General features: G+C 39.4%; 1 protein-coding gene across 3 annotated transcripts; it reads right to left on the bottom strand.

Annotated features, from left to right (window-relative positions):
• Positions 1-3,554: 3,554 nt before the first annotated feature.
• On the bottom strand, positions 3,555-25,544 carry sh3bp2 (SH3-domain binding protein 2). Of its 3 annotated transcripts, none has more exons than XM_020586431.1 (13): positions 25,475-25,544; positions 10,511-10,650; positions 10,259-10,361; positions 9,587-9,704; positions 8,548-8,615; positions 8,299-8,384; positions 8,138-8,209; positions 6,950-7,670; positions 6,368-6,482; positions 5,443-5,498; positions 4,962-5,037; positions 4,558-4,617; positions 3,555-4,458 (listed from the first exon to the last, which is right to left on the bottom strand). In XM_020586431.1, the coding sequence occupies exons 2-13, from the start codon at positions 10,644-10,646 to the stop codon at positions 4,291-4,293; spliced, it is 1,779 nt and encodes a 592-aa protein (XP_020442087.1). In that variant the 5' UTR covers positions 10,647-10,650; positions 25,475-25,544; the 3' UTR covers positions 3,555-4,290. The 3 variants fall into 3 exon arrangements, with proteins under 3 accessions (XP_020442087.1, XP_020442085.1, XP_020442086.1); XM_020586429.1 differs by lacking the exon at positions 25,475-25,544 and adding an exon at positions 20,521-20,878; XM_020586430.1 differs by lacking the exon at positions 25,475-25,544 and adding an exon at positions 20,521-20,878 and having other exon boundaries at positions 6,368-6,479.
• Between the last annotated feature and the right edge of the window lie 780 nt (positions 25,545-26,324).

Here is a 26,324-nt window from a genome sequence, read left to right as displayed (position 1 = left end):
AGGCTGTTAAATGCTTAGTTATTCTGATGTGCTTGCAGACTGCATCTAGGCCAAGGTTAATTAAATCAGACAAAGGCTGCTAGCAGAGATGATTGTTATTATTAACTGTAATGGTAAGGATAATATTTTTCTTAATGTGAAATGTCATGTCACAATGTTCTAGATACACACCACAAATCAACAGCCACGCACCTTGACTTTCTTCATGTTTTGACTATTGTTATGGTCAGCTGCAAGCTGGCATATCAGGTGACGTCTCGGCTTGACGTATGCCTGGGTAGAATGGGGCTAGCTCATCCAAATTATTAAATTGTATAGCCATTCTTGGTTCAGGGTCTTTCATCTCCAAGCTGCCTGCGTGCACGTTTGGTGGTGGGAGAGATCTGGACGTGTAATGTCAATTTTACCTGTGAACTTTGAATAAACCAGCACGGTTATTTTGTATAAAATCCAAGTGGCCTACTTCGTCTTTGTGAGTTCCTGGTTTGAAAGAACCGGACGAGGCTTTTATAATGAAATTGAGCCTATAACGTAATGTAATGTAAAGACTTATTATCCTTGGCTTGCTTTTCCCCGAGTAATGCTCTTTCAATATTTTCAGGGCTTTCCCACCATTATCAGCAGCGTCATGTCTTATCAATGATAAACTTTTGTCATCGATCAATCTTATTAGCTCGGCATAGCAATCGGCATTCTTTTGTCTGTCTTCAGACAACTGTTCTTCATTAGCTCCACTAGGTTCATGCAGGATTGTTTCCTTTAACTTTAAGATATGTAAGTGACCGAGAAATCTTGCTTCCCATAAGTCATACTTGTCTTCCGACCCATCAAATATTAGCTGTGGCGCCATTAGCCCTGATGCTCCTCTGCCCGCCATTTTCGAGTGCGTCTTATTATACTTTGTTCTGGTACTCACTTTTCCGACGTTCGTGTAATACTTCCTTTAGTGACTTTGCCATTTACTTATCCCCAGGTTGGTCCATTTCCACTGTAGAAGCTCCGTGTAATACGTCGCGGTAAACTTCTAGTTGTTAGCCGTCGTCGTCGCCGACTTGCCTGGGCCCATAACCTGTTGGACAGGGTGCGCAGTCCACCCCTTTGGCTCGGAATAAGAGAAGGGGGAGACTGGTCTCCAGCTCTAAATATTCTGTCTGCCCAGCAACACGGGTGGGTGTCGTCTTTCAACTTGATCATAAAACATGCAAATAACCCTGATAACTGACAAGGAGACCCACCAATAGGTTGTAAACAGCCACATTCATGACAGCCAACAGCAACTGGCCATCTCATCCAAATGCGCCCTCCCCTGCTTGTCTGGCTGGGCTGGGGGTTGGGGACTGGTGGTTGTGTGTGTGTCTGGAGATATTCTGAGTGTATGCTAACAAAAACATTAATTAACATACTGGGACCAATATAGAAATGATGTAGGATCACAATGTACTGTGGCAGGGGGATAGTAATGCTGTCTGCTTGCTTCCTGACTTCTCTGGATGTAGTGATGTCAGGTAGGCTGTGGCATTGCTCTGTTGTCTGCTTGCTTTCTGACATCTCTGGATTTAGTGATGTCAGGTAGGCTGTAGCATTGCTCTGCTCTGCCTTCTGACGTCTCTGGATGTCCTCTTCTTTAACATCGGAGGGGGTGTACTGTCTTACGGAAACATTGAAACATCAGTGTCTGTGCAGTCAGCTAAACAGCACAATGAAGTCAGTTGGTCACTGGGTAATGGATGAAAAATAAAAGTAAAAATAGAAGCAGTTAAGGTACAGAATTGGGTGGAATTAAGAAACTGATTAAAAGCAGTGGAAAAAGAATAGTCTTTAGTTTAGTTTTAAAGGTGGCTACAGTTAGGACAGATCTAAGTCCTAATGGGAGCAGGTTCCAGCTGTGGGCAGCGTAATGGCTAAAAGCATTTTCACCTTGTTTAGTCTGAACTCTAGCTGACCAGTCCCTGCAGATCTGAGACACCTACCAGACCTATGCTCAGCAAACATATCTCTGATATATTTTGGGCCTAGACCATTGAGAGACTTGTAGACAATAAGTAGGACCTTAAATTGAGCTCTGTCCTGATGGGAGTGGTCTCTTCCAGGATGACGGTGCCCACATCCATAGGACATGAGAGGTCACTGAATGATCTGAGTATGAAAATGATGTGAATCAGATGCTGTGGCCTTCACAGTCACCAGATCTCAACCAAGTTGAACACCTATGGGAGATGCTGGAGTGACATGTTAGACAGAGTCTCCACTACCATCATCAAAACACCACGAGAGAAAATCTGTTGGTAGAATGGCGTTCATCCCTCCAGCAGAGTTCAGAGGAGAGTCAATGCCAAAGTGCACTGAAGCTGCTCTGGCCCAACACCTTACTGAGACACTTTGTGCTGGTTTGCCCGTTTATATATCACCCATCTGCACCTGTACTGTGGGTGAGTTACTAGTCTTGCTCAAGTCTTACAGGTGACCTGTGACCTTTTCTTTACAGGACACTACACATAAAGTGACCACCTTGAAGTTTAGATGCATAAATAAATAAAGAAAACAAAACAACTGGAAGTTATAAGTAATCCTTTATAAATTCTGTAGAAAACAATATATTTACATTTTTACAGACTTTTCATATACATATAAATACAGAGTGATCTATAACATTAAAGTCAGTGCTGTATAAGCTGTATTTGACAAATGTCAAGAGTTTGGCAGATGAGAACAAAAATGTTCAGTAATATATTGTAGGCTCTTAATTGTGCCTTTTTAAATTTTGTATGTAGTTACATTAGGAAAAGTTTACAAGCACAAAGCCTGACGAAGAGCCAGAAAACTGCTGAATGTTCACGCACCCCTTTGACACTCAAGGTTCAGAGTATTTGTTGTCTGATAAATGATGACATGTCTTTGGCCCTGAAACTGGACATGTTTAAAGCGTCTTAGGGAACACAAGATGATAAGAGATCACGAGTCCGTTCCAGTACCAACACTTGCGGTATTGAATACTTTTAGGACATGTCACACACTGTAGTCCATGTCTGAGAGGTGTCACTATAGAGCAGTATATAGAGGTGAGTGTATCCCAGAATTCACCATGCTCTCTTACCACTGAACTTTATGACACGTTGGACTGAATGTTATTTCAGTTCGAACAACAAGCAGTTATGGAAGACCCTCCACAGGGTGGTTATCATTTAATATCAAAAATCTATTAACCTCGATGAGACTGATGACAATAATACTGTAAAAAACACTGCAAAAAAAAAGGAATGTTAAATTTTACATTTTGTGAAATCCTTACCTAAATATTTAATCAAGCAAAAACCCTTCAAAATAATAGCACACCATGTGTTATATATACAGTAGGCTGTTGTGCCTGATTCCTGAATGAGTCATCTGATTGTAATGCCACGTACACTCACCAGCCACTTTATTATCTACACCTGTATAATTGTATGCAATTCATTACAACACTTCCTTCTTAACATCTGTGTTTATGAAGCTCAAAATGTTTCAATTTTTGGTGAAATTGTCATAAATGTATAAATTTAATTATATGTGTATTATTGAAGTTGTAGTTAAAGGTGGTGTTGTACTGGACTGCATTATATTCAGAGGTTTTCTTAATATACTGACCCAATCGTATATGTAGCTGGGGAGGACAAAAACATAGAGACAGATATACAAATACCATAAACAGATTCTTAGAATCCCACAGGGATCTGGACCTAAACTTGAACTGAATAATCTTTAGCTGTCATTTTGTGTCAGAGCGCCCCTCTGTGGATAAATTATATCACAGGCCCCTGACTGGTCGAACTGACTGTCCTTCATCACTTTTTCATTTCACCCTTGCTTAATATATTGCAGTTTGAATAAAGTAGCAACACATTTGGTCCATTAAAAGGTTTGCCAGATTTTTAGAAAGGTTTATCTTTGTCATAACTACAAGCTTTAACAATAAATGTGTATTTACAGTAATTGCACATAGGAGGAATATGACTGCTTATTGTGTATGGATAGGAGTCTAGTTTGTCTTAAAGTAAGTTAAATAAAGTTCCATTTATCATTATGCATTTAAATTAAGAGTTACTCTCCTTGCTGCTTGTCATGAAACTTTATGATACATTGTGGTGCAACTGCAGGTGAAAACACATCATTTCTCTTTTGCGCTGAAAAGTCTGAGGTGTGATCCATTGTGACAGTTCTTTAATCTGTGGGAGTGACTTTATCTCCGTGTGCTGTGGACAAGGATCACTTTGCCGGGGCTACCCCTTTTTCCTGCTTTGGTGTCCATCAGTTTCAACTGTGTTTGTTTATTGACTGTGTCGATAAGATGCTCAGCGTCTTTGTGTAGGGCTTCTGCAGGCACAATGAGCCGTGGTGAGGAAGAGGGTGGCTGTAGTAGTGTTCAATCAGAGCTGACAGAGAGCTGAAGGTCACATCACTTTCCAGAAAAATGCAGTCCTCCTGTCAAAACATTCACAGAGAATAGGAGACTTTTAAAATGGACTGTAAATAATTACAATTTTATACACAGAGTCAAATAGACAACATTGGGTTACTTACCTCTTCAAATATTCGGTAGTTTCTGGCTTTGCTTATACTGATGTCCCAAACCACTAGCACCTGGATAAAGAAGGGACATGGAGATAAGGATGTGACTTTGTGATGTTACTGGACATTAGCCCAAAACATCAAATGTTGGCAACTTCACTGTAAACCTAGTGAAGTTGGTTTTCCCAACAATAATCATGATTCACACCATGATGTGAATATTAAAGAGCAGGTAAACACAACATTGACAGAGCAGTGACTAAACATGAGATGAGATACTGTTTAAAAAATGTAGTATTCAAAGGATATAATTTTGTTGTTGTCTTCCTCTCAGGCTGCATTATAATTCAGAGGATATTTTATTATTCTTTTCATTTTGAAGTAACTGACCACAGCAGTGTTTTGTAGTCTTTTACCTTGGAGGTTTTGGTTCCGGAGTTCCTGATGCCGTATAGTCCATCCTGTGGCTGGCTTTCACTGTCTCTGAATAACCTGCAGGTACAAACATCATCACAGGTTACAGGTTATCATGCATAAACAAATGTTATTGTAGATGAAGTAAATATGGAGTCATTTGCAAAGGATACAATTAATGTATTTTTCTTTTTGTTAATTTATCGAATTAACATTACTATATTGGTATGAACTGTAATGAACTGCTGCTGCAAATAACTGAAAAAAGTGTGTATTCTTTCCTTCCCATGTATTTAACTTAGATTTAAATTGGTGTTAATAAAACATACTGTATGTCATAAACAAGAGACATAAAGTCAGTGTCAATCAAACAATAAAGCCTGCGAGATAAAGCTGTAGAAGGCAGAAACAGCACCATAGCTCTGGCTTGCTAAAAGGCTATTTCAGTTTACAGGTCTATGCTAAAAAGTATATGTCTCATACTTTTCTACGAAGCTGGTTTCAGTCGTGTTGATGAACACCGAGTCTGGCAGCTGTACCTGTGGAGAGCAACAGTTGGTTAAACAAACTGTAGACAACATGGTTTTTGGAGTAATGACTCTGATCGATAATGGAGAAAAGATAGTTGGAAAAAAACAACAACTGGTCTACACACATTTATTTCAATAATGATGATGTTGCAACATGTGATGACTAATTCAAAGCATACACAAACAAATAAATAATTAAAATCTGTCAACTGCAACACAAGTTCCACATAAGCACACACATCCTAATAACAGGTATAAATATTAGCCCGGCCTCCCAGCTGTTAAAGGTGGGCCAATAGTACGTATATTTTTTTCCAATAATCTTAAAATGAGTGTGAGTTTTTCCACAAGTTTACAAAGGCTCATTTATTACCACTGGCTCTGAAAATCATTGTGAAAATCATTTGACCAGTTCAAAAACTCACTGAGCCTTATTTGAGATCACACAACTCATTTTCAAACCAGTACATTGTTTTCTGATGCAAACAAACAGAAATATACCAGTATTACTTTAAACTCATAGCTGATCTGTAAAATGCCCAATGTAGCTTTTTTTTTTTAACTATCCTACTTTGAAATGAAACACCACATGTATTTACAGTTGAGGCAGGATGGAATGATGTTCACAAAGCCTGAAATACAGTGACTGCACTGTAGACATGCATTTAAATGACCAAAATGTGTTTCATATGCTTGAAACCATATGAAGGGGGGATAAGTTATTTGCTCAGTGAACAAGACAAAAAGTGTCAGTGGTTCGAATAGATCAGAATATGAAAATAGAGCAACACTGATTTGTATTATGACTTCTTATCCAAAGCACAGTAATTCAGATGCCTGCAGTGAAGTTTGATATCAGTTTGTCACGTCTCTCTTACATTCTCATAGTCCTCGTCAGAATCATCTCCTCTGCGATATTTGGGTGAATCTTGTTTCCTTCTGGACTCTGAGGGCGCTTCGTCTCGGAAACTCTGGCCTTCTGGAGAGGTTCTTCTGGTGGGAAAGCATGTTTTAGTCAACAAACCTAAACCTGACTTTTTTTCCCCAGAGGACTCATTCCTGCCCCTTGGTCTTGTTTTCAAGGGGAATTTTAACTGCAGAGTCATTATTTTTATTTTGTTGATGTTCTGGCATGATATTTTTCTTTAACGTTTTTTTTTCCAGTTTCATATTTATTCAGTAAAGAAGCTACAACATGTGAAGCAGACACCTTTGGAGTTGCTAAAAGGTGTATTTTTTCAGTTTGATAAGAGCTAGGCTAACAGTTTCCCTTTGCTTCCAGTCTTTGTGCTACGCTAGGCTAAACACTCTGTAATGACTGCACACAGATGAATCTGATATCAGTATTCTAAATTACACTTTTAAGGTGATATGGTAAATAAGAGAATGTCTTAAAGTGTTCGATTGTTTTTACAAATATTGTGTTTTGATTTTTGTGTGTGTGTTTGAATTTGGCTCACTGAAGTAGGGATCCTGGCTGCTTGGGCTTGGTGGCAGGAGGCTGGGGTTTGACAGCAGGCAGAGGAGGTTTGGGTAACTCTGGCTTATTGTGCAGTCCAGTTTTGAGTATAGGAGAGAGCGGAGGGTAGCCAGGTGGTGGTGGGCAACTGGAGGACATCTGGTTGACGGACAGGGAGTTTGATATCACAGGTTTGCGAGCTGCTCCTCCAGTGTTTGTGGAATGAGGAGAGGGTGGGTTCAGCTTGCTGCGGTGGTTGCTCATCTCTCTTTGGTGGTTGTTGCCCAGTGAATGGTTGGCCACAGCATTAAGAGAGCAGTGGGCAGGACCATTTAAGCCCAGCCTAGTCTCTAATTGCTCACAGATGGGCAGAGTGGCTGGAAGAAGTCTCCAGTTTCTCTTGTCATTTCTGGGCCCCTCCAGGGATGACGCCCTGCTCGGAAGAGTTTTATTTAGGTTATCAGAAGGAAGAGGTGGAGAGGGTTTTTTCAGGTGGGGAGCAAAGGGGAGCGGAGGAGATGGGCCCTTGCTGGCGTCTTTTAGTATGGACAGCGAGGGAGCAGATGGTAAGGGTTTTTTGGAGAGAGAACTCGTTGGTATTTTGTGTAGTGGTGGAATAGGAGGCAGACATTTGTGGAGACCTGGACTGGAGTCTTGATGGAGCTGCGACACCACTGGCACTGGGGGAGGAGGGTAGGAAGGGGGTGGTCCCATGGGCTGATCTGAAGGTGTAAGATACAGAAAAAAAATCAGACTGGCCAAAGATCAAAGATTTTTATTGTCAATTCACTATATGTGCAGGACATACAAAAACGCGAAATATAGTTTCTCTCTTTTTCTTGTTTTAACTATAGTTTCTTTTGCTGTTTCTTTATACAGTTTCCCTGAAATTGTATTATGACCAAAATATACAAAATTCAACAAGTTCCTATGTAAAAGAGATTCCCTTCCCCCAGTTTTCAAGCTATTTAAATAACCCCCCAAAACATTCCTGGATATATTTTTAAGCAAATTATTATAAAACCAAAAATTATGACATTTAAAGATTAAGAAATATTTAGAATTTTTATGTGTGCTCTGCATTATCTTCAACTTTCTTCACTAAATTTTCTTCTATTTGTCAGTTTCTCTTCATCTTGTATTTAATTTCCAGGCATTTCTAGTTTGTATAATTAACAGTGAGCATCACCTGGCACCGGACAGTCGCTGTCTGGCTTCAGATAGTCTTCTTCATCTTCATCATCCTCCTCCTCAATATAAGCTACACACAGAAATAAGATGTATGACAGTTTAATGGCACACAGTTTTGACATGTGAGTTATGTGCGTGTATTCATTAAGGTGATCTTACCATCTTCTAAATTATCGACAGGATGTTTAATATCCATGAGCTTCTCAATTGTGCCATAGAAACTGTCGGCATCTAAATCTGAGTCACTAGGGCAACAGAGAAATAGACATGTGACAGTCAATGTGCAGAAAAAGATTCCGATAGATAGATTGAGTAGTTAAGATGTCGCTAATATTTATGTATTAAAGATATCCACAGAGTATATGAAACTTGTGTGTTGTGAAATGTGATGTGATTTGATGAAGTTACCTTTGCATTTGGGCCTCTTTTCTGTCATTATAGTGATCTATCTCCCTCCGCAGGAATCGCATCCATTTCTGTAAGACAGAAAAAACAATAAATATCTGTGTATATATGAAATTCAAATATTGGTACACACCTGTGTTTATTTTATTCCCTGTGGTGAACACCTGTTTAACATCAGAATCCCACTCAAAAACTAAGCAAACCTTTTTGTACCACTATCCAGAATTCTTCAGAACAATACAGAGACATTTTTGTTATTTGCAGCCATAAGGGGACTGATATCAATCTCTGTACAATTAGCACAATGTTAGCTTCATGAGGTGTTTATCCTAACTTAGCACCTTGGCTGAATACACGGGAACAGTCCGAGCCTCATCAAATGTGCCTTTCAACAGCTCAGAAACGGCTTTTTTTTTTACATTTATAACAACAACTGAATAACTAAGCTTTGTATCTGCAAGTAGGTTTTCAGAAGTTTCCAGCGTCACACACTTTTTTACATTTTAAATCAGGCAATGTATTTGAGTATCTTTATTCTTTTGCTTATGATAGAAGCTGAACGCTTCCTGTGCTTTCACTCCAGGCTAAACATGTCATGCAGCTGCAGATGGTTACAAATTAAAGAAAAAAAAAACAAAAAAAAATGAAAGGTCTTTAGCTGTTAATCTGCCTCGTTTGTTTTCCTCACGTTTTTGCAACCCTGTTGACTATTTGCAACAAAACCTTTGATAGTCCGGTGGTCATGCCTCAGTAGCTTAGGCATATGGTTTGGAATTGGAAAACATGCATAAAAATAACAATATGGTCAAAATGCGCACTTGTCTAATAATTGTGCAGCAGTGTGTTTAAGAGAATATAGGGAGAATATAAGGGAGTATCCCAGCATATCAGACATTTCCTTTAACCAAGAAACATTTGGCTGCACAGGACAGTGCTTCATTTTTGCCAATGTATAAAATTGTAACAAAAACAAACAAACTATAAACCACTACTGTAATCCAAGCCCAGTTTTTCATTTACTACAAACTTAAACTCTTCTCACCCTCCTCTCATCCTCACTGGCTGCAGAGAAAAACCACGTCCTGTGTTTCTTACTGAAGTGGATGATTTTAAAAGGAAAAACATTGTTGGATGTTGTCTCCTCTGCTGCTCTCATGACTCTGTGGAAGTGGACAAATGTAAGCATTAAACATGCACACAAGCTTCAGGCTCATTAGACCAGCGTTTGAAAATCTTGATCTAATGTGCGCAAATCACAGGGTGTATATAAAGATGGACAACACATGACCACTTCCTGCCACTATGCAAAGTAAGCCAGAATGTCAGGAATACAGGGCCAGCCATCTTGCTTTTGTGATATATTTGGCAGTCAGATTCTGCACTGTAGTGACCAGAGGTGGAGCCATAGTATCAGACTGCCAATCAAATCAATCATCAATTGAATGCCAATCAATAAATAAATGCAACCAACCACCGGTAGTGACCGAGCTGCAGTGGCTTCACTTCGAGGAAGCTGACACATCATCCATCATTATATACAGTCTACTGTATGGTGTAAAGGCAGTCTACGTAGAGTCACTTCAATATCAATTTAAAGAAGGTACAGTTATAACCAAGGTGTCTTAGCACACCTATAACAACTACAAGGAATATTTTTTTGTAGTTTAGTGGACATTTGTCAAGTTTGCAGTAATTCTAATGAAGTTCCACAAACCTGTTGTAGCCATTGAGAGAGAATGCCCCCTGTGGTGAAGGAGAGGTACTGGACTTAAAGTAGTACACACAGCCCTTGTGGATGATAATGTATCTCAGTGGCCCTGTAAGACAGGCAACAAATACTAGGAATGCTTCTGAGGTGGAGACATTGTTTGATCAATAAAGAGAATATCACTGAAGATTACTATATATAGGCAGATGTTCCTCCTATCTCTATCCATCCACTTTTAAATTGTTCTTATGAACTCACATTTCATGATGCTGAACTGGCTGCCTCCTTTTTTGTGGAGGTATCCTGCGATGGACACTCCTCCAGGCATGGTGAGGAGGTTCTGAGCTCCGATGGCTCGCATTGGCAACGGCCAGCACACCTCTGGAAATGACATGGTTCTGCAGGAGAAGAGAGGAGAAGGAGGGGAGAGAAGGTGAGAGGAGACGATCAGGGCACTGCTGTTGTATACTGCATTATGTTTTGTTGTACTCTGCGGAATAAAGAAGACACACAAGAATCAGAAAAGACTCAAACCCAAAACCTGTTTGTTACCAAACCTCCTTCCTGGATGGGAAGCAGCTAGAAAACACTCAGGGAGTCTTTTCTCCTAATAAAGGTACAAATAAAAAGTAACAAAGAAGTGCAATCTTTTGGCCTATTTTACAATGAATGTGAATGTGTGATTGTGTTCTGTACTGTTCTGTAGCCGTGTTGTTGCTGTCTTGGCCAGGCCTCCCTTGAAAATGAGATTTGGAATTTCAAGGGGACGTTTTAAAAACTGATCTGCACCTGGATCTGGTTCAGCCGTAAAAATTTTTTTTTGTTCAGCAGTAAAAATCACCATGTTCTATGGTCAGCAATAGCATTGAATATAAATAATAGGAAAGATGCTCATCTTAACCAAAGCACATAGTATTTTTTTGGACAATAAATAAGTTATTCTGCTCCGATATACAGTATTTCTGTCCGTAAAGAGAGAAACTGTACAGCAGACTGAGATACTGTAGCAAAACACGGTTTCATGGCACAAGTGAAACATTCAGCAAAGAGATCATGTATCACCATATCACTGTATAATACTTTGCCATTTGTTATTTGGTTTGAGTATACTACTGTCACCCAGGCAAAGAGCAAACCAGCATAATGTGGCCTAATCTACAATGGTAGCAGCTAAAAGTGTCACACCCTGATGCAGTACTGTAATGAGCAACACATGTGTTACTACACAATGTTTGTAGGTGGCGATCAGCTTACACCCACAGTTTTCACAGGTATGGTGTACATCCACTACAGCACTGTGGCTGATCTGTTGTCACATCATGCTCCTTTGAGACAATGTTGGCACAAGTCGAGCACATAGGGCCTGTAGATTAAGTACTTTCCTCTCAATGCCGTGAGCTGCTCAAATGTCTGCCCACCATCACTACAAGTCCACATCAGCTACTTAGTGGTCCCTTTGGTATGAGACATTTTTCCTATTCATGTCTCTTGACCTACAGAGCTGAACATAGTTTTAATATGGAGTTCTGTGAATGTAGGTGTAAATGTAAAGTCCTAGACATTCTGAGACACATCTGCCGACACCAAAGACCAAACTCAACCTGCTTCATAATTCTGAGTGTCATTTTCACAACATGACTGCTGCTATGAACCACAGCTGCTACCACCATGCCTGCAGAAGCTTTCTCTTTCTCAAAACCAATACAAAAAGAAAGAACTGGTGGTGAATTCTGCATGCTTTCAAAACATGTGATGCCAGAAATCTAGCACGTACTGTACAATAGTCATCAGTAATTTGCTACTGTATGATGAGTTCTGTGCTTATCATGACTACTAAGTTGAAGCAGGAGCTTTTCCACAATTGCAGCTGTTTTCACTAAGACTAATGCAACAGATGTCATTATTAATGGAAAAAAAGACCTTGTAACCCAGTGAGGACTCCTCAGGTCCTGGTGAATTGGAGATCCATTTAGGTTCAGTGTTGGAGCCTTGCTCTGTCCAGTGAGCTGTAAAGGAAACCCTTTTTGATTTTCATAGCTAATGTCACCAGCTAGTGGAGGTGGTATGAAGAGTACTGAAATCAATGTGGGGAAAAACATCAAGAATTCATTACATCATTTTCAAAGTGGCCCAGTATTTCTCTCAATCTCAAGTAAGTCATCTTCTAGCTGTCTAACATTTGGCTGTGACCTGGCCAAGTGTTGCCTACCTACTGTTGAGCCTCCTGTTGATGCTTTGAACAGCAATACTCCCCCTCAGCGGGCCGACAAGAGACGCTAACACCACGGATGCTACCGTCGGCAGGAGGTCCGTTAAAGAGCCACTAAACAGACTGAAAACAGTTGACTGGACTCAAGCTGCCTCAGATCTCTCTCTCTGATGCCTTTGCTGATTTCTATCTCCCTCGCGCTCCCTCTCTCATAAACACACTCAAAGTGAGATAGTGCACTGATGCACACAGATTTGCACATCAACACATGCAATCAGTTCAGACAGGAAACACATAACATCCTTTAACTGAGGATCAAGGCTTCATGAAATGGGAGTGTACTTGTGTGGGAGAGAGAGACCAAGTTCAAATAAACATCCCAAGTAATTTTCTTCACCCTCTAATTTGTGTATATGTAACTTCCAGTTTATCATCAGCACCGAGTGACCTCAGAGGGAGAGAAAGAGAGTGTATGTGTTAGAGTTGAAAACTCCAGGACTGGTTGTTTGTGTACTCACTGTACTTAAACACATATGTCACAAATATATGAAGTATGTCCATTAAAATACAGTTTCTGGCAAATTGGTTTTAAATGGCACTCCACTGACAGTGTGATGCACTGACAGAAAGCTGTCATAGATAACCTAGGGGTGCTATGCATTTCTTTGAAGGCATTCACAGTGTTGGACTCGCTTGTAAACGTCAAAAGAGATGGAAAGACTTTCGTAAAGAATGGAAATAGAGTTTGTTTTGGAAATTTACAGTAGTTATCAGACATAGGACCTTTGATTCCATTGTCGGAAAAGTGGTTTTCAGACTCTGTTAGAAGATCTGACAAGAATCTTGTTTGAAGCCTAAACATAGGCGTTACTACTTTGCCTGTGAAAACAGTTATATATTGTCTTCTGTTTCTGTGGAGGAGCTTTGTCTAGTCTAAGAAAATAACCAGTTTGAATAACCTCAATTTGAGCTTGGAAGAAGAGGTGGAGTTTGACAGACATGAGCATTTACCAGGCAGGGAGCTTTTAACAAAGGTTGCGTTGCATTATAAAGAGCGTAGGATTTGGTGTTATTTCAAGCTTGATCCAGACTAAAATTCATGATTGAACTGAATTTTAGTTCTGAGAAATGAAAAAGTTAACCAAGTTAAAAATGACTGTGGTAATAGACATCCAAATAATTCTGTAAAACACACTTTAGGCAATGAACATCTGACATTTCATGCATCTGGCCAGGAGTCGTCTATAATTTGACCACATTATTGACAAACCAATTAATGTCGCTGTCCTTACATGCCTCTTAGAAAATGTTCAACTAAAGCACTCTCATTTTGACTTAAGTACCTTCTGTTAAAACCCTGTGGGCTAAAAGCATGTCACTCCTAAAAAAAAAAAAAAAGAAAAAAAAAAGAAAACTATTTTAAGCATAAAAAAACTGAGAAAGGAAGGAAAATGAAGCTGATAAAACATGAATAAAACCTGACTGACCTAGACACAGTAAATCACCAGGGTGGGGCCGGTACTTGTTTCTGTCCTCTGAGTGCCCTCTACTTCTGTGCATGTGTATGTGAGAACGTCTAAGAAAACATAGTAAGGTCATTGTGTCATTGTGTAGTGATAACCAGCTGATTAGACACTTAACTAAACCTCATCTCGGTCTGAGTGAGATCAGAGTTCACCAGCCACTTATTATCTTTATGAGGATTTCCTGAGGCCCAGACACAGGCAGCAGACAAAGCGCAACATCACATGACAGGGCACTCAACATTTTCATGTTTTCTTTAGGAAATGGCTTAAATTTGTAGGTTTCAACAGTATTTCCTTTTCCTCAGACAGAGGAGGAAACTCTGGATCAGGAAGCAGAAGAAGAAGAGGTATCCTGGTATCATGTGCACAATGTTCCCCCCCCAGAATGAGATCCTGTAGATTCACTTTGTTTCTCAGATCATTCAGAATGAGAGTGTTGAATGGAACAAATTCGTTTCCTCTTATGGCAACATGAAGCCCCTAACATAGGAAGATGCCAAGTGGCTCTTTCCACATGTCACATTTACTTGGCCTACCGTGATTACCTCTAAGGTTTCTTTCAGACTGTACGCAGCCGCAAATGGTTCCAAGGAGGGTTTTAGCGCGTACTTGCGCAGCAAAATGTGGCATCCTAAGTTTTGTAATGCAACACAAATGCAAGTGTTATTTCATGTATTCCTGATACAGACACTAATGCAAATACTGTACTGTCATGCTACTCTGAAGTCTTTGTTACATACAGTAGGACAGTTTTCAGTGTCAATAAATAAATAAATAACCAAACAAACAAATAAATAAATAAATCAAGCTGTGCAAAGTTGTTTGTGTTCACAGGCATCTGTATGATATGGCAAACACACATTTCTTTTTTTCTTTTATTGGTGATGATTTAGCCTCTTTTGCAGCAATTTTCATTTTTACTGGACAAATCACATGACCTGATTAAGACCATAGGCCAGTAACTCTTGTCCCCTGTTGGGTGAGCCATGTATTGCATTTACAGCTGCATTTTAATTGGAGCACTGCTGTTTGACAGGAAGGGACACAAAGGAACTGCTCACATACCAGACTCATTCAAACATATTTCCTCCCTGGACACACACACACACACACACACTGAAAAATAATGAGATTTAAACTGGTTTTCATTTTGACATTGTAACTTCTCAGGGCTTTTCAGTGACGTTGACATTATTTTATGGAAAAGGTATAGAACAGGCAGTCAAATCGACTACAGGTGAAATGACACAGGATCAGAAGAGCTTCAACTCCGCAATCTGCAGCAGGCATGTTCAAAACCAGTGTGGAAGCTTGTGTCTGTTCAGCTATGTTCACTGTCTGCTCCCAAACTATAACCAGAGGATGTAAAGGTGCAGATTACTTTAAACCTCAAAATGATGATGGATGAATTATGAGAAGACACAGAGGAAACTGCTTGACTACAGCACGTCAGTTGCTGACAACATGTCCAACTAGTCTTTACACATACAGTATGCATCCGTTTTGACTTCATATTGCTGTCACATATTGACATATTGTCCTTTGAGAATGTGTTCTTCTGATAACCTCTTATCTGTAACAAATCTGTAAACCACTTATCTAACAAAGAAGGAGTATGTTTGTACTGGACGTGCAAAAACACACAGACCACAAAGTCTTTGTGTGGCAAACAGAAACTAAACTGAATGTGCTCTGTGAGATGGAAAGCCCCTGATGTATCACAGCACTGGGCAGTATTCCTATTACATTTCCTCATTACCACATGACAATTTTCAAATGTATGTACTATTCAGTATTACTATAAATATCAGGACATATTTTGTTGATTTATCTCTGGATACTGAATTTGAAATGAAACATTCATGATGTTTTATTTCTCATATTTGCCTTTAGTTTGAGTGTTAATATCCATATTACATGAACAGTGTTATATAGACAGCTCCCAGTTTTATGGGACAGAATATAATTGTAGAAATTAATAGAAATTAACACTGAAAATGCAGTGGGATAATGAGAAAACTTACACATTGTCCTTCACAAGCTCTACCTTCAGCTCTTGCCTGAAAGGCAACACACAGGGCAAAAAAAAAGAAACCATAAATACTGCTGACAAAGCTAAGGGTCAGACAAAGACTTGTACTGGATAAGTGATATAATTGTGAATTCAAATACTTCCTCATACTGGGAATTTGATTGTGTGCGCATGTGTGCTTCTGCAAAGCAGCTATCCCAGGCAGAGTTTGGTGATTTACTTGTCTGAAGACGTTCAGATATTTACGTTAAACTGGTTGACGCTGACTTTTTAAAGACATTTACTGGGTTACATTACACTATTGTTATACACAATGTTAAGGTGTATGTCTGTAGGGTAATAATATGTGTACTAACTCTACTGAAAATCACATTTAGATTCACTAATAGAGATGAGACATACAATGATAAATAATGATGTGTTTTCTTTTTTTTTTAATCAGAATTAAATTCTGGCATCCAGGCCACAGCCTTTACATCCCAATTATGATGGATGGTCAATTCTAATGGTATTTTTGGGAGTACATTTACACACTGGCACCTGTTTTTACACACAGAAGATGTGCTGGGCACTTGCTGTATCACCGTCTGTTGCACTGTTTTATTAGGGGTAATTGCTTTTCTAATGCACAGCCTAACCGTTTACGTAATTATTTATGGACCAAAAATAAATTTCAAATTTTCATGTGTACATATTGAGCAATAACTTTGATGCAGCACATATTCCAATGACTGCCAGCTATTTGCAACAAAATTGTGTGGCTAACCAATGCTCTTGATGCACAGCGAGCGCAGTGTGTGTCGCAAATGAAAAGGTTATAGGTTAACCACTGCCCCAGGTGCAGCAGATTCAGAGAAATGTCCACCCTGCCTGGGAAACAGATGCAGCTGTACACACCACCTATGACAATGACCACAGCGGTTCTTCTACTGCTTCAGTATCACATGTTCCTTGCAACTTTAATGCATGAAAGTGAACACAGGACATGAAATACAAACTCAGGGCAAAGTTTAAACAGATGTATCTACAGCCTGGAATGTGTCCTTTTCCACTATGGTGTACTGTAGTTGGATTTCTTCTTTTTGATAGATATAATCTTTGAGTATTGATGAACTCTATAAATAATTTTACTACCATAATGCAATATTAGCCTGTTATATACTAATAAATACCCTGTTTTCATTATTGCAACATAATGCCTTCAAGAATCCTCATTAACCTGACTGCCGCTGCATACTGAGCGCAGACCAATTTGCTGATGAAGACATGAAAAGTTTATGTGCCTCAATCGTCCATTGGAAAGTGTCACCGAGACAAAATGATAAAAAGATTTTCACAAAAGACTCAGTCACCACAGTTGTGCTATTCTTTGATGTCTGCCATAACTCCACATGGTTTTTACCATTAAACAGTATTACATCACTGGTGTCCAAGATGCAATATTTTTGCATGTAAATTTGCATTTGGTATGTAAATACCTTTAGTACTGTACGAGCGCCTGGTGCTACTGGTGCCCTCTGGATTCTTTCTGTGTGAGATTTATACCTTTATACATGTGCAGTATGGTGCTATATGATTTTTACACAGTGAAGGCCCAAGAACGATTGTCTATACTGCTTATTTTGCATTGTTTGCACTGTTTGTTGCTTGTTAATACTGTTTATTTTGTTATATTACACAGCCTTATGCTGCTTTACTGTTTACTTGCCCCTTGCATGGAAATATGTAAATGAGAGCCGATGTACCAGAGTCAAATTCCTCATGTGTCTGACACACCTGGCCAATACAGCACATTCTGATCCTGATTCTGATTATAAAGTGAGTACTAGTGACCGATGTGGTGCAGGATTGTTTGGTACTGTTTCAGCTTCACAAAGTGACAAAAGCAGAACAGAAAGTGAATACCATACTTTAGTTTACAAACCCATCTGCAGCAGTGGGCTCATAGAAAGCTGAAATAGTACGACTAGATCTGCTTTTCTCTACCTGTGCCTTCTGCTATGCATCATCACTTTCTGTGTCCAATTATGTCAATGACACTCCACAGGAAACGCACCAACATTACACTTCCACACCAGCTGCAAAAGGATTCCTCTCTAGACTACCACACAGACATATGCACATACAGTATACACTGCACAAGTTTTTCACTGTGACTTCTCAAAGATTAAAAATTGTACTGTAACTGTGTGTCTGTTCAAAGAGAGGTAAGAGGCAGGAAGAGAGAGAACACACACTGAAATTTTGCTCTGACCGCATGCCCACCCTCCTTCTTTTCCTCAACAGGGTCAAAAATGAGAGCACGTTTCCAGTAAATGTTGCACTTTCATTTCTTGTATCTGACACAAACCCTGCTGTGGAATTACTGCAGCACAAACTGACATACATTACGGACTCTGGAAAATTAAAAATATCTGTTTCTGTAGAGAAAAAATAACCACTCATAGATTTGGCTTTGTTTTGAGTCCAGTGCTGAATTTAAATAATTAAAAGCAGATCCAAACTGAACCAAACCAAGCCCATTTACATCACACCAGGATTTGGTCTTCCTGTACAACATTTTCTACACAAACCTCGGTGGATTTTGATGGTTTTACAGATATCTACTCTCTGCTCAAAATGACAAAATGTTGGTCTCTCTCAAGAGAAACACTGCTGTGAACTCCCAGCAGTGTCATTTTTCATCTGCACTACATACTGCTTTTTTCTCTGCCCCTGCTGCAGTGATGAAAGTAACAAAGCACATTTGCTAAAAGGCTCTTCAGCTGAGATAGGTGCTTCTACTTTATTTGCATACATCAGTTTTATGCTTCTTTATTGTTATAGTCCAATGCATCTATCCATCTGTCATCTATACCTCGCATCCTAAACAGGGTCGCAGTGGGCTGGAGCCAATCCCAGCTCATGCTGGGCGAGAGGTGGGATACACCCTGGACAGGTCTGGTCCAATACATTTCAGAGGCAAACCTTAATATACAGCAAATATATTTTTACCTACAGCATTCACTACTCGACTGATGTCCCCAACAGATAAACTTTTAAAAGGTGAAACTAGTTTTCCACTAATCATGTCATGACTCCCAGATTTATCTCGTGACCCTTTGGGGATGTGTCAACCCAATCGTTGGACTAAACTACTAAACCATATATAAAGTCCCCCCCACTCAGCAGTAACAGATTCATAATATTATATTAGTTTATCAGTCACAGGAAAGTACTTTTAGCTGTTAATACCTTTATAATTTACTGAAGTTGGTTTCGAATGCAGTTCTTACTGGTAACAGTTCCACACTGTGGATTCGGTTCTTCTACTTTTACAACCTGAGGCCTTCAGCCACCATTGCACCATTGACTCTTACATCTCAGCCATGCAACCTCATTTTTAGAGGTGTAAAACGGAGCAGAGCATTACTGTAATTCATTTACAGTGTGGTTAGGCCACAATAAGCAGACTAACATCTGACACATTCTAAAATAGGACGTGATCTGCTGCACAGCCCACTTGTATATGTGTGTAATAATGATTTTTGTCATTACATCATATTCAGCTTCTGTAATCAGGCTCCATTCAGTAAACTGTAACAACACAGTATTGTGCTTCATTCTGCATTTTGCTCTGCTGTTTTAAATTCTAGACATTTGATGTTTATAAGGCCAAACCATTTCTTCATTCTGCCAATAAAATATATTTTTAAGGAAAAGGTTAAGTCAAATAAAACCAACTTTATTTCCCCCTGCTGACTTTCAGTGGAGCTGTTTTTTCTTTTACATGTTTTACTTTTTGACAGCATATAAAATGAGTGAGTGTTGAAGGTACATGATGCGTCACTCATCCTGTAGTGTAGCTGTTGCTCTTCAGCCTACGTGAAATGGAAATTGCTCATGCTGAGCTGAAGTGGTTTCATGAGAAAATGCATACTGTAAGTTTACGTCGGACTTCCTGATTGTTCTCAGTAGTGTAGACTGAAAGGTGCTGCTACAGAAACCGGAGGTGCAGAAGCGAACACATTTAGATAACAGCACCAAAATTTAAATGTGAATAAAAGTGTAATGTGAGAAGGTAAAAATAACTGCAATGATGAGCCTCTCCAACTTAAATCTGCAACTTTCAAACTCCAGTCAACAAGCAAAGACAATGTTAAGGTGAAATCTCTTAGTTGCTTCATTTACCACTTGTAAAGAGGGAAAAACGATCAAATCAAACAACCAAAGCAGCGGACATAAACCTTCTACTGAATGGTTTTGAAAAGCACTCCTGATACCCATGTTAATAAACACAACCAGAAAATGAAACCAGATAAAGACAGACACGTCACAAGATATCCCTTCACTGGTCACTCAACCAGGGCAGATAAGTAAAGCCTCCAGCGACCTCATCTGAGAATACATCCATGTAATAAGTAACAAAAAGCGGATGTAAAGAGATAAGAAGAAGTATAAGCTGAAGTCAACAACATAAGTGTGCTAGGCTCAGCAGAATGAAGGCAAAGTCTAAACTTACATGAAATCCCTCTGTTCCCGAATACACATCTTGGTGCTCGGCTTGGAGCACCGTGCAAATGATTTCTTCCTCACGGACGGAGCGAACATGTCAGCAGACATGACGGCGGTAGCACAGCACAGTATACCAGCATACTTTTAAGCCACTTGGAAGGAAGAAGCACGGATGTACGCTCGGATGGGCCGAGACTAGAATGGTCACCGATTTGAAGTAAGAGGAGAGGTTAGATTTGGAAGAACAGAAGCAGAACACAGATGAGTGAAAAAAGGTGGAAAATAAATAGAAAGATGGATTAATGGGGGCTGACAGTAAAAGTATAGAGAAGAAGCAAATAGAAGAGTTAGTTGTGTTGATTAGGAAGTCTGTTGGGGGTCTGAACTCTTGGTACACCACCAGTCATTTCCTGAAGGGGCCTCCTCCTCCTCCAGCCCTGGCTTCTCACTGGTTGACCGGCTAAAGCATGTTCCTTCCTGCTTCTGCACAGCTAGTATGTGATTGGCTGCTGTATGCAACCCACACTATTACACACACACTTGTCTCACATACTTGGACCGACAAAGTGGGACTTTCCATCCCTTAAAACTGGAACAATACAGAGGTCGAGCGCATGTATACATACATCATGAATATGACCCTAAATGTGTTTGTTCCTGTTCCGTGCTACCTTCTAGTTTGTAAACACTTAAGTGTGTTACTGTGCTGCAAGTGCTCAAGTGGTTCTGCAACTTCCCTATGTTCTTGTACACACTTTACACTTTTCTTCTCCTTATACTGTAAAATAAATTCAGAATGCATTGTTGTAGGTGACTTTATCTAAATCTACAGTAACTGAAATGCTTCTTGGGATTTGGAGTTGGTTCTTTTGCCTTCAGATGTTATGCACACAGCCTTTGACTTTTTCCCAAAGAACCTGATTTTTTTTTTAAACGTTTGTACTGATTATTCAGCTAGGAGTGTTTCATGTCTAGTGAAGCCTTGAAGTGCTCCAACTGTAACCTAACATTGTTTGCATACAACATGAGGCTGGTTTTATTTTTAGGACACTAAATACCTGGAATAACTCTTCCCACTTCCTACTCAATAAATGAGCTCATTTGCGATGCACAGCTCCCCATCTGGAAAGCAGACAACAGCAGGTGGCAGCAGCAGGGGAAGGTGACAGAAAGCAGCAGTAAAGGTAAAGCTTGCCACCAGTCTTTATGGTCTATACAGGAACATACACAGAAACACAAGATACAAGTTCTCATTGTTGATCTGTCAGGTTATACTCCCACAGATTTTGTACAGTTGTTATTTTAAGAATCTTCACATCCTGCCTACCACCTGTTTCTGCGTCAGACTAAATGAATAATATTGTAGTGTAGAACTATCACAGGACTGTCTGCAGTCTATCAGAACAATGTGTAATATTATCTGACTGATAAAATCCACCACATTCATTTCGTTAACAGACTAACAGATCAAAATCTCTTTCATTAGACAACAAATGAAAAGTTTCTATAAAATGTATGTTGATCTAAAATCTAAACCATTCAACCCTGAGACTAGGCGAGTGCCAGATGTTTCCCATCATGCCCTGAGCTCTTGCAGTCAGTGGAGAGCAACTGCAGCATCTGGCTCCAAAAGCTGCAGCTGCCTTGATCTTATGAAAATACTGTTGCCTGCATTACATCAGAGCAGGTCAATCTCAAGTCAGACAAAAAACTAACCAGCATGAATTGTGTGGCAATGGACAGTGATCAGTTCTGCACAGATCTGGCTTATCTTGTTTACAGACCAAACATCCTAAAAACTCCCTTCAAAGGTAGTGTTGGCGATTCATTCCAGAAGCATTTATTGTGACATTTTCTTGAAATTCTCTTTTCATCCTGATGATAACGAATACATTAAATGCAACATAAAGAAAAAAAATCTGTCACCTGTGGCAGCAGCATTTCATTCATCCCAAGCAAAACCATTGGATAGCCTACCTGCCTGTCAATCTAAATTACCACTTGTGTGCACTCTGCCTGTGCACGCAATGCATGAGCCAAGAATCTCTCACAAAGCCAGGCAGGTTATGTGAGAAATGGCAGAGAAGGTACTCACAGCAGCTGAGACTGTATTTGAGAAAGTTATTCCTGAAGCGTGTGATTAACTATGCAGAATGCTAGAATAGCTACACATTGCCTCTGATCAAACTAAAAAAGATAAATGTAATGTATCTGAAATTAGAAATCTGTAACAACTGGCAGTGATTTCTCTCTCTCTCTCTCTCTCTCTATATATATATATATATATGGTTGCAAAATGCATCAGAAAAACAAGATTGCAGCCCCTATATTCACATTATTTTGGCTTCACTTTTGCATGGTGACAGGAAGTGGTTATGAGCCCTCCAAGTCTATGCTCTGAACACTGAACACGAGAGTGACCACAGAGGTGACAGAGAAAAGTCACTGACTGACAGGATTCAGTTTCGTTGGCTATTTAGTTCCATTTTCTTTTTTCTGTTCCAATTCACCTGATCACTGACTCCTTTTTTTTAAACTCTGTTTCTCTCTTTGCACCCTGTATTCTCTCCTTGCCTATTCAATTTATATGAGATCACAATGCCTACATAATACATAATTCCATTTGAAGTGTTCACTTGGTCCCATTATGTCATCATAGTCATAAATTTTTATTGTGACTTGGCTAAGACTGACTCTCTCCACTTACAGCTTAGCAATTTTCATGAAGTGCATGATGTAAAACATAAGGTGTGCCACAAACTGACACTGCAGTTTCACCTGACAGCACAATCCATAGTTTCATAAACAAAAAGTTAATTTGTGAGATGGATATGAGATAATAGGCTACCTTGTTCCTCTTAGCTCCACCATGTTTACACTTGTATATGGAAAAGCTTCACATTACAGACATGTCTTCGAAGCTGTCAAACTAGGCCAGAATAAAATTCAGCATATTCCACTATAATAACCAACTTAGGATAAAACATGCAATTGTAGTGCTCTGAAATTTCACATGTTGGTTTGGGCCATTATCAAGCATCACATAGGCGTAACTGTGCTCATGCACTTTCTGTACAGTAATTTACAGATACTCTGATTTGAATGTACTAAGATACTTGTTGTATCTGACATTTTGTCAGCTATTATACCTTTGCTTTGAAGAAATGTTTCATTTAACTGTATTTCTTAAAGTTGGAATGGCTTTCTTTCACACTGAAAAAAAGGAAACACCGGGTCTTTGGATTTACACAAATTATGCTAGTATATGCAACGCAATTCATTCATATTTCCTCTGTTAACATAATTCAAACAAGTTAACCCCAGAAGAAAATTATGTTGGTTTTACACATTATCATTGTGTGGGACCGATGTACACATTACAATCAAGTAAATCCAACAAATCTTTTTTTTCAGTGCATCAAGCCCAAGTTGAAATACATCCTTCATACTTGTGAAGAGAGACAACAGCTTAACAGCAGGACAAGCTGGAGGGATTCATTATGTTGAAAAATTATAAAATGGGATACTTAAGTATTAGTGCTGCCCACTGTGTTACACATACTGATCTCAAAGGTCATGAATAAATGTACATGTTCCAAATTGTTCTGAATTGTATTAAGAACACTACCAGACCAGTAGAGTTTACTGAGTTAAATGCACTTAACTTTCACTGAGGGAAAAAGGCCTACAGTAGTGTACCACTAAATATTTCACATTCATTGTGTGTTCAGATGTAACAAAAAATAAAACCTTCTCACCACAAACTAGTCAATGAAAAACATGAAAAGGAGAAAAGCAGATCTACACACCACTGTAGCGTGACCCCGCAGTGGAGCTACCACCAGCGGAACATGGCTTCAAACTGAAGTATTGGTGTACACTAACACTAAAAGCCGGTATACTTTCAACATTAACATGAGAGTAACTGATACAATAAACAAGCTGTACACTTCAGTAGGGTTATTAATAAGGATATTTTGTGATAGTGATGTAAAGATCACAGTATGGTAAATGTGTGCAAAAATATGAAATAATCTGAAGTTCAAAATTAAACTCCTTCAGTAGTGATTGTCCAGTCTTATCTTTGCAAGCAGAATTTGAATTCTCGCCTGCTGAAAAGGGGAAATGTATTAGTGTGTGAAGAGTTTGGGTGGTCACCTTTGTAAAACACACACACAAAAAAAAAAAACAGATGAAACTGTGTTTGCCTGCTGTAATTTCAGCTGAGTGGTTAACAGCTGTACTTCCAAGGCTAAGTATTGGCATATCATTAGGTAACTATACTGTACCATTAGTTGGGGAGGTAAAGTTTTTAAAAGCCCTGTTCAAGCCTAACACATCCACCGGGGAAGCTGGTGCAACACTGACCCCAGATGCTCCTACAGTACTGTATATCAAAGGTCTGAGAAACATTTATAACTTTAAAGTTGACTGATGTCACAGTGAGAGTTTTCACCCAGCTCACAGAGTTAATGTTAATTAGCCTAGCTGAGTAGGTAGAGCTTATAAAATCTGCCAGCCACAGTAATTATTTTTGTCAAGAACCCACAGTTTCAGACAGTTCTAAGAAATCTGCACTGTACATAGCAACTAGGCTAAGGGTAAACTGTGTAACAGTCATTGCACTACACAAAACAAAACTCATATCTTTAAAACAAAAATTCAGATAATAAGTTATGCTTATAATTATACTTTGTAATTACAGCTTTATGGTAATAATTTGAACTACAGAAAGATGTAGAATGATGCAAATCTGTTGAAATTCATCCTTTAAAAGCAACCATACTATATGAACTGTAAAAGCATGCAACACAGAAAGCATGATCTTGCTGTGTGTGGCGCTCTCCTTCTGATAAAACAAACCTAGCAACATTGCATCCATGTTTTAACATATCCTTTGAAAAGCAGTTGATAAAGTGCACATCTTGTATAAACTGTTTGTAAATTTAGATCCAGCTTACCCATGGAGAGCTGCATCAGCTATGTAGCTCCTCTCTGTGTGTCCGTGTCATCAGTGGTTTGAGCCCTGCACAGCTCTGCTTCAGCCCAGTTCACTTCCTGGCGTGGTGTTTCAGAGCGACTGCACAAAGTGTCACGACACCCTCGCTTAAACCACAAAAGAAACTGGCTGCAGCACAAACAGACAGGCAGACCTACAAACCAGTAAAGAAAAACTTTCTACCATTAAAAGCACTCCTTGGCTGTATTAACTGTTTTATGGAGTCACATTAACCCTACTTGGCAGGGTTTGGTTAAAGTTCCTTAAATCTTTACCAGAAATGATAAGCTATGACAGCATTGTGTATATATTTAGACTACTGTGAAATTTTATCTGCCTGTATGATTGTAGCTAGAACTTCATAACTTCCCCTTTACAGAACAGACTGACCATCTGGTTGTCAACTACAGTATGTCATAAACAAATGCCTAGCTCTGAGTGTGGTGAGTCAAAAAAGCATCAACAGACAAAAACAGGAAAAAAAGGACAAAGAATCTAAATCCCAGCAGTTTATCAGATGCAAGTGTTGGGAAGCAGTGCCTTTCTTCTCAGTGATCTGGTTTCCTTCACAGTCTGAACACAGGCAGGTTAGGTGGGTCTAATTTGTAGGTGTAAATGTGAGTGTGTGGTTGTCTGTCTCTGTGTGTGAACCCCGTGATACACTTGCAACCTGCCCAGGATGTACCCCGTCTCTCACCCTGCATCTGGTGGGATTGGGTCCAGCCCCACCTGAATATAGCTCATGAATGGATGGGGAGAATAAGAATATAGCTGTGGCTGTGTTGCTTGTCATGTACCCTGACTAGTAGCGT

The sequence above is a fragment of the Monopterus albus genome, unplaced genomic scaffold (assembly GCF_001952655.1).
Source record: "Monopterus albus unplaced genomic scaffold, M_albus_1.0 scaffold405.1, whole genome shotgun sequence".
NCBI classification, from domain to species: Eukaryota; Metazoa; Chordata; class Actinopteri; order Synbranchiformes; family Synbranchidae; genus Monopterus; species Monopterus albus.
This window is presented reverse-complemented; position numbering and strand designations above follow the sequence as displayed.

What these genes read in the sequence shown, in the direction of transcription:
- sh3bp2 (XM_020586429.1), bottom strand. Translation starts at nt 20,621, where the DNA reads ATGTCTGCTGACATGTTCGCTCCGTCCGTGAGGAAGAAATCATTTGCA. An exon ending in TCTCTCAATGGCTACAACAG is followed by an intron (nt 9,705 to 10,258) that starts GTTTGTGGAACT and finishes CCACTTCCACAG; the next exon opens with AGTCATGAGAGCAGCAGAGG. An exon ending in ACTACCGAATATTTGAAGAG is followed by an intron (nt 4,459 to 4,557) that starts GTAAGTAACCCA and finishes ATGTTTTGACAG; the next exon opens with GAGGACTGCATTTTTCTGGA.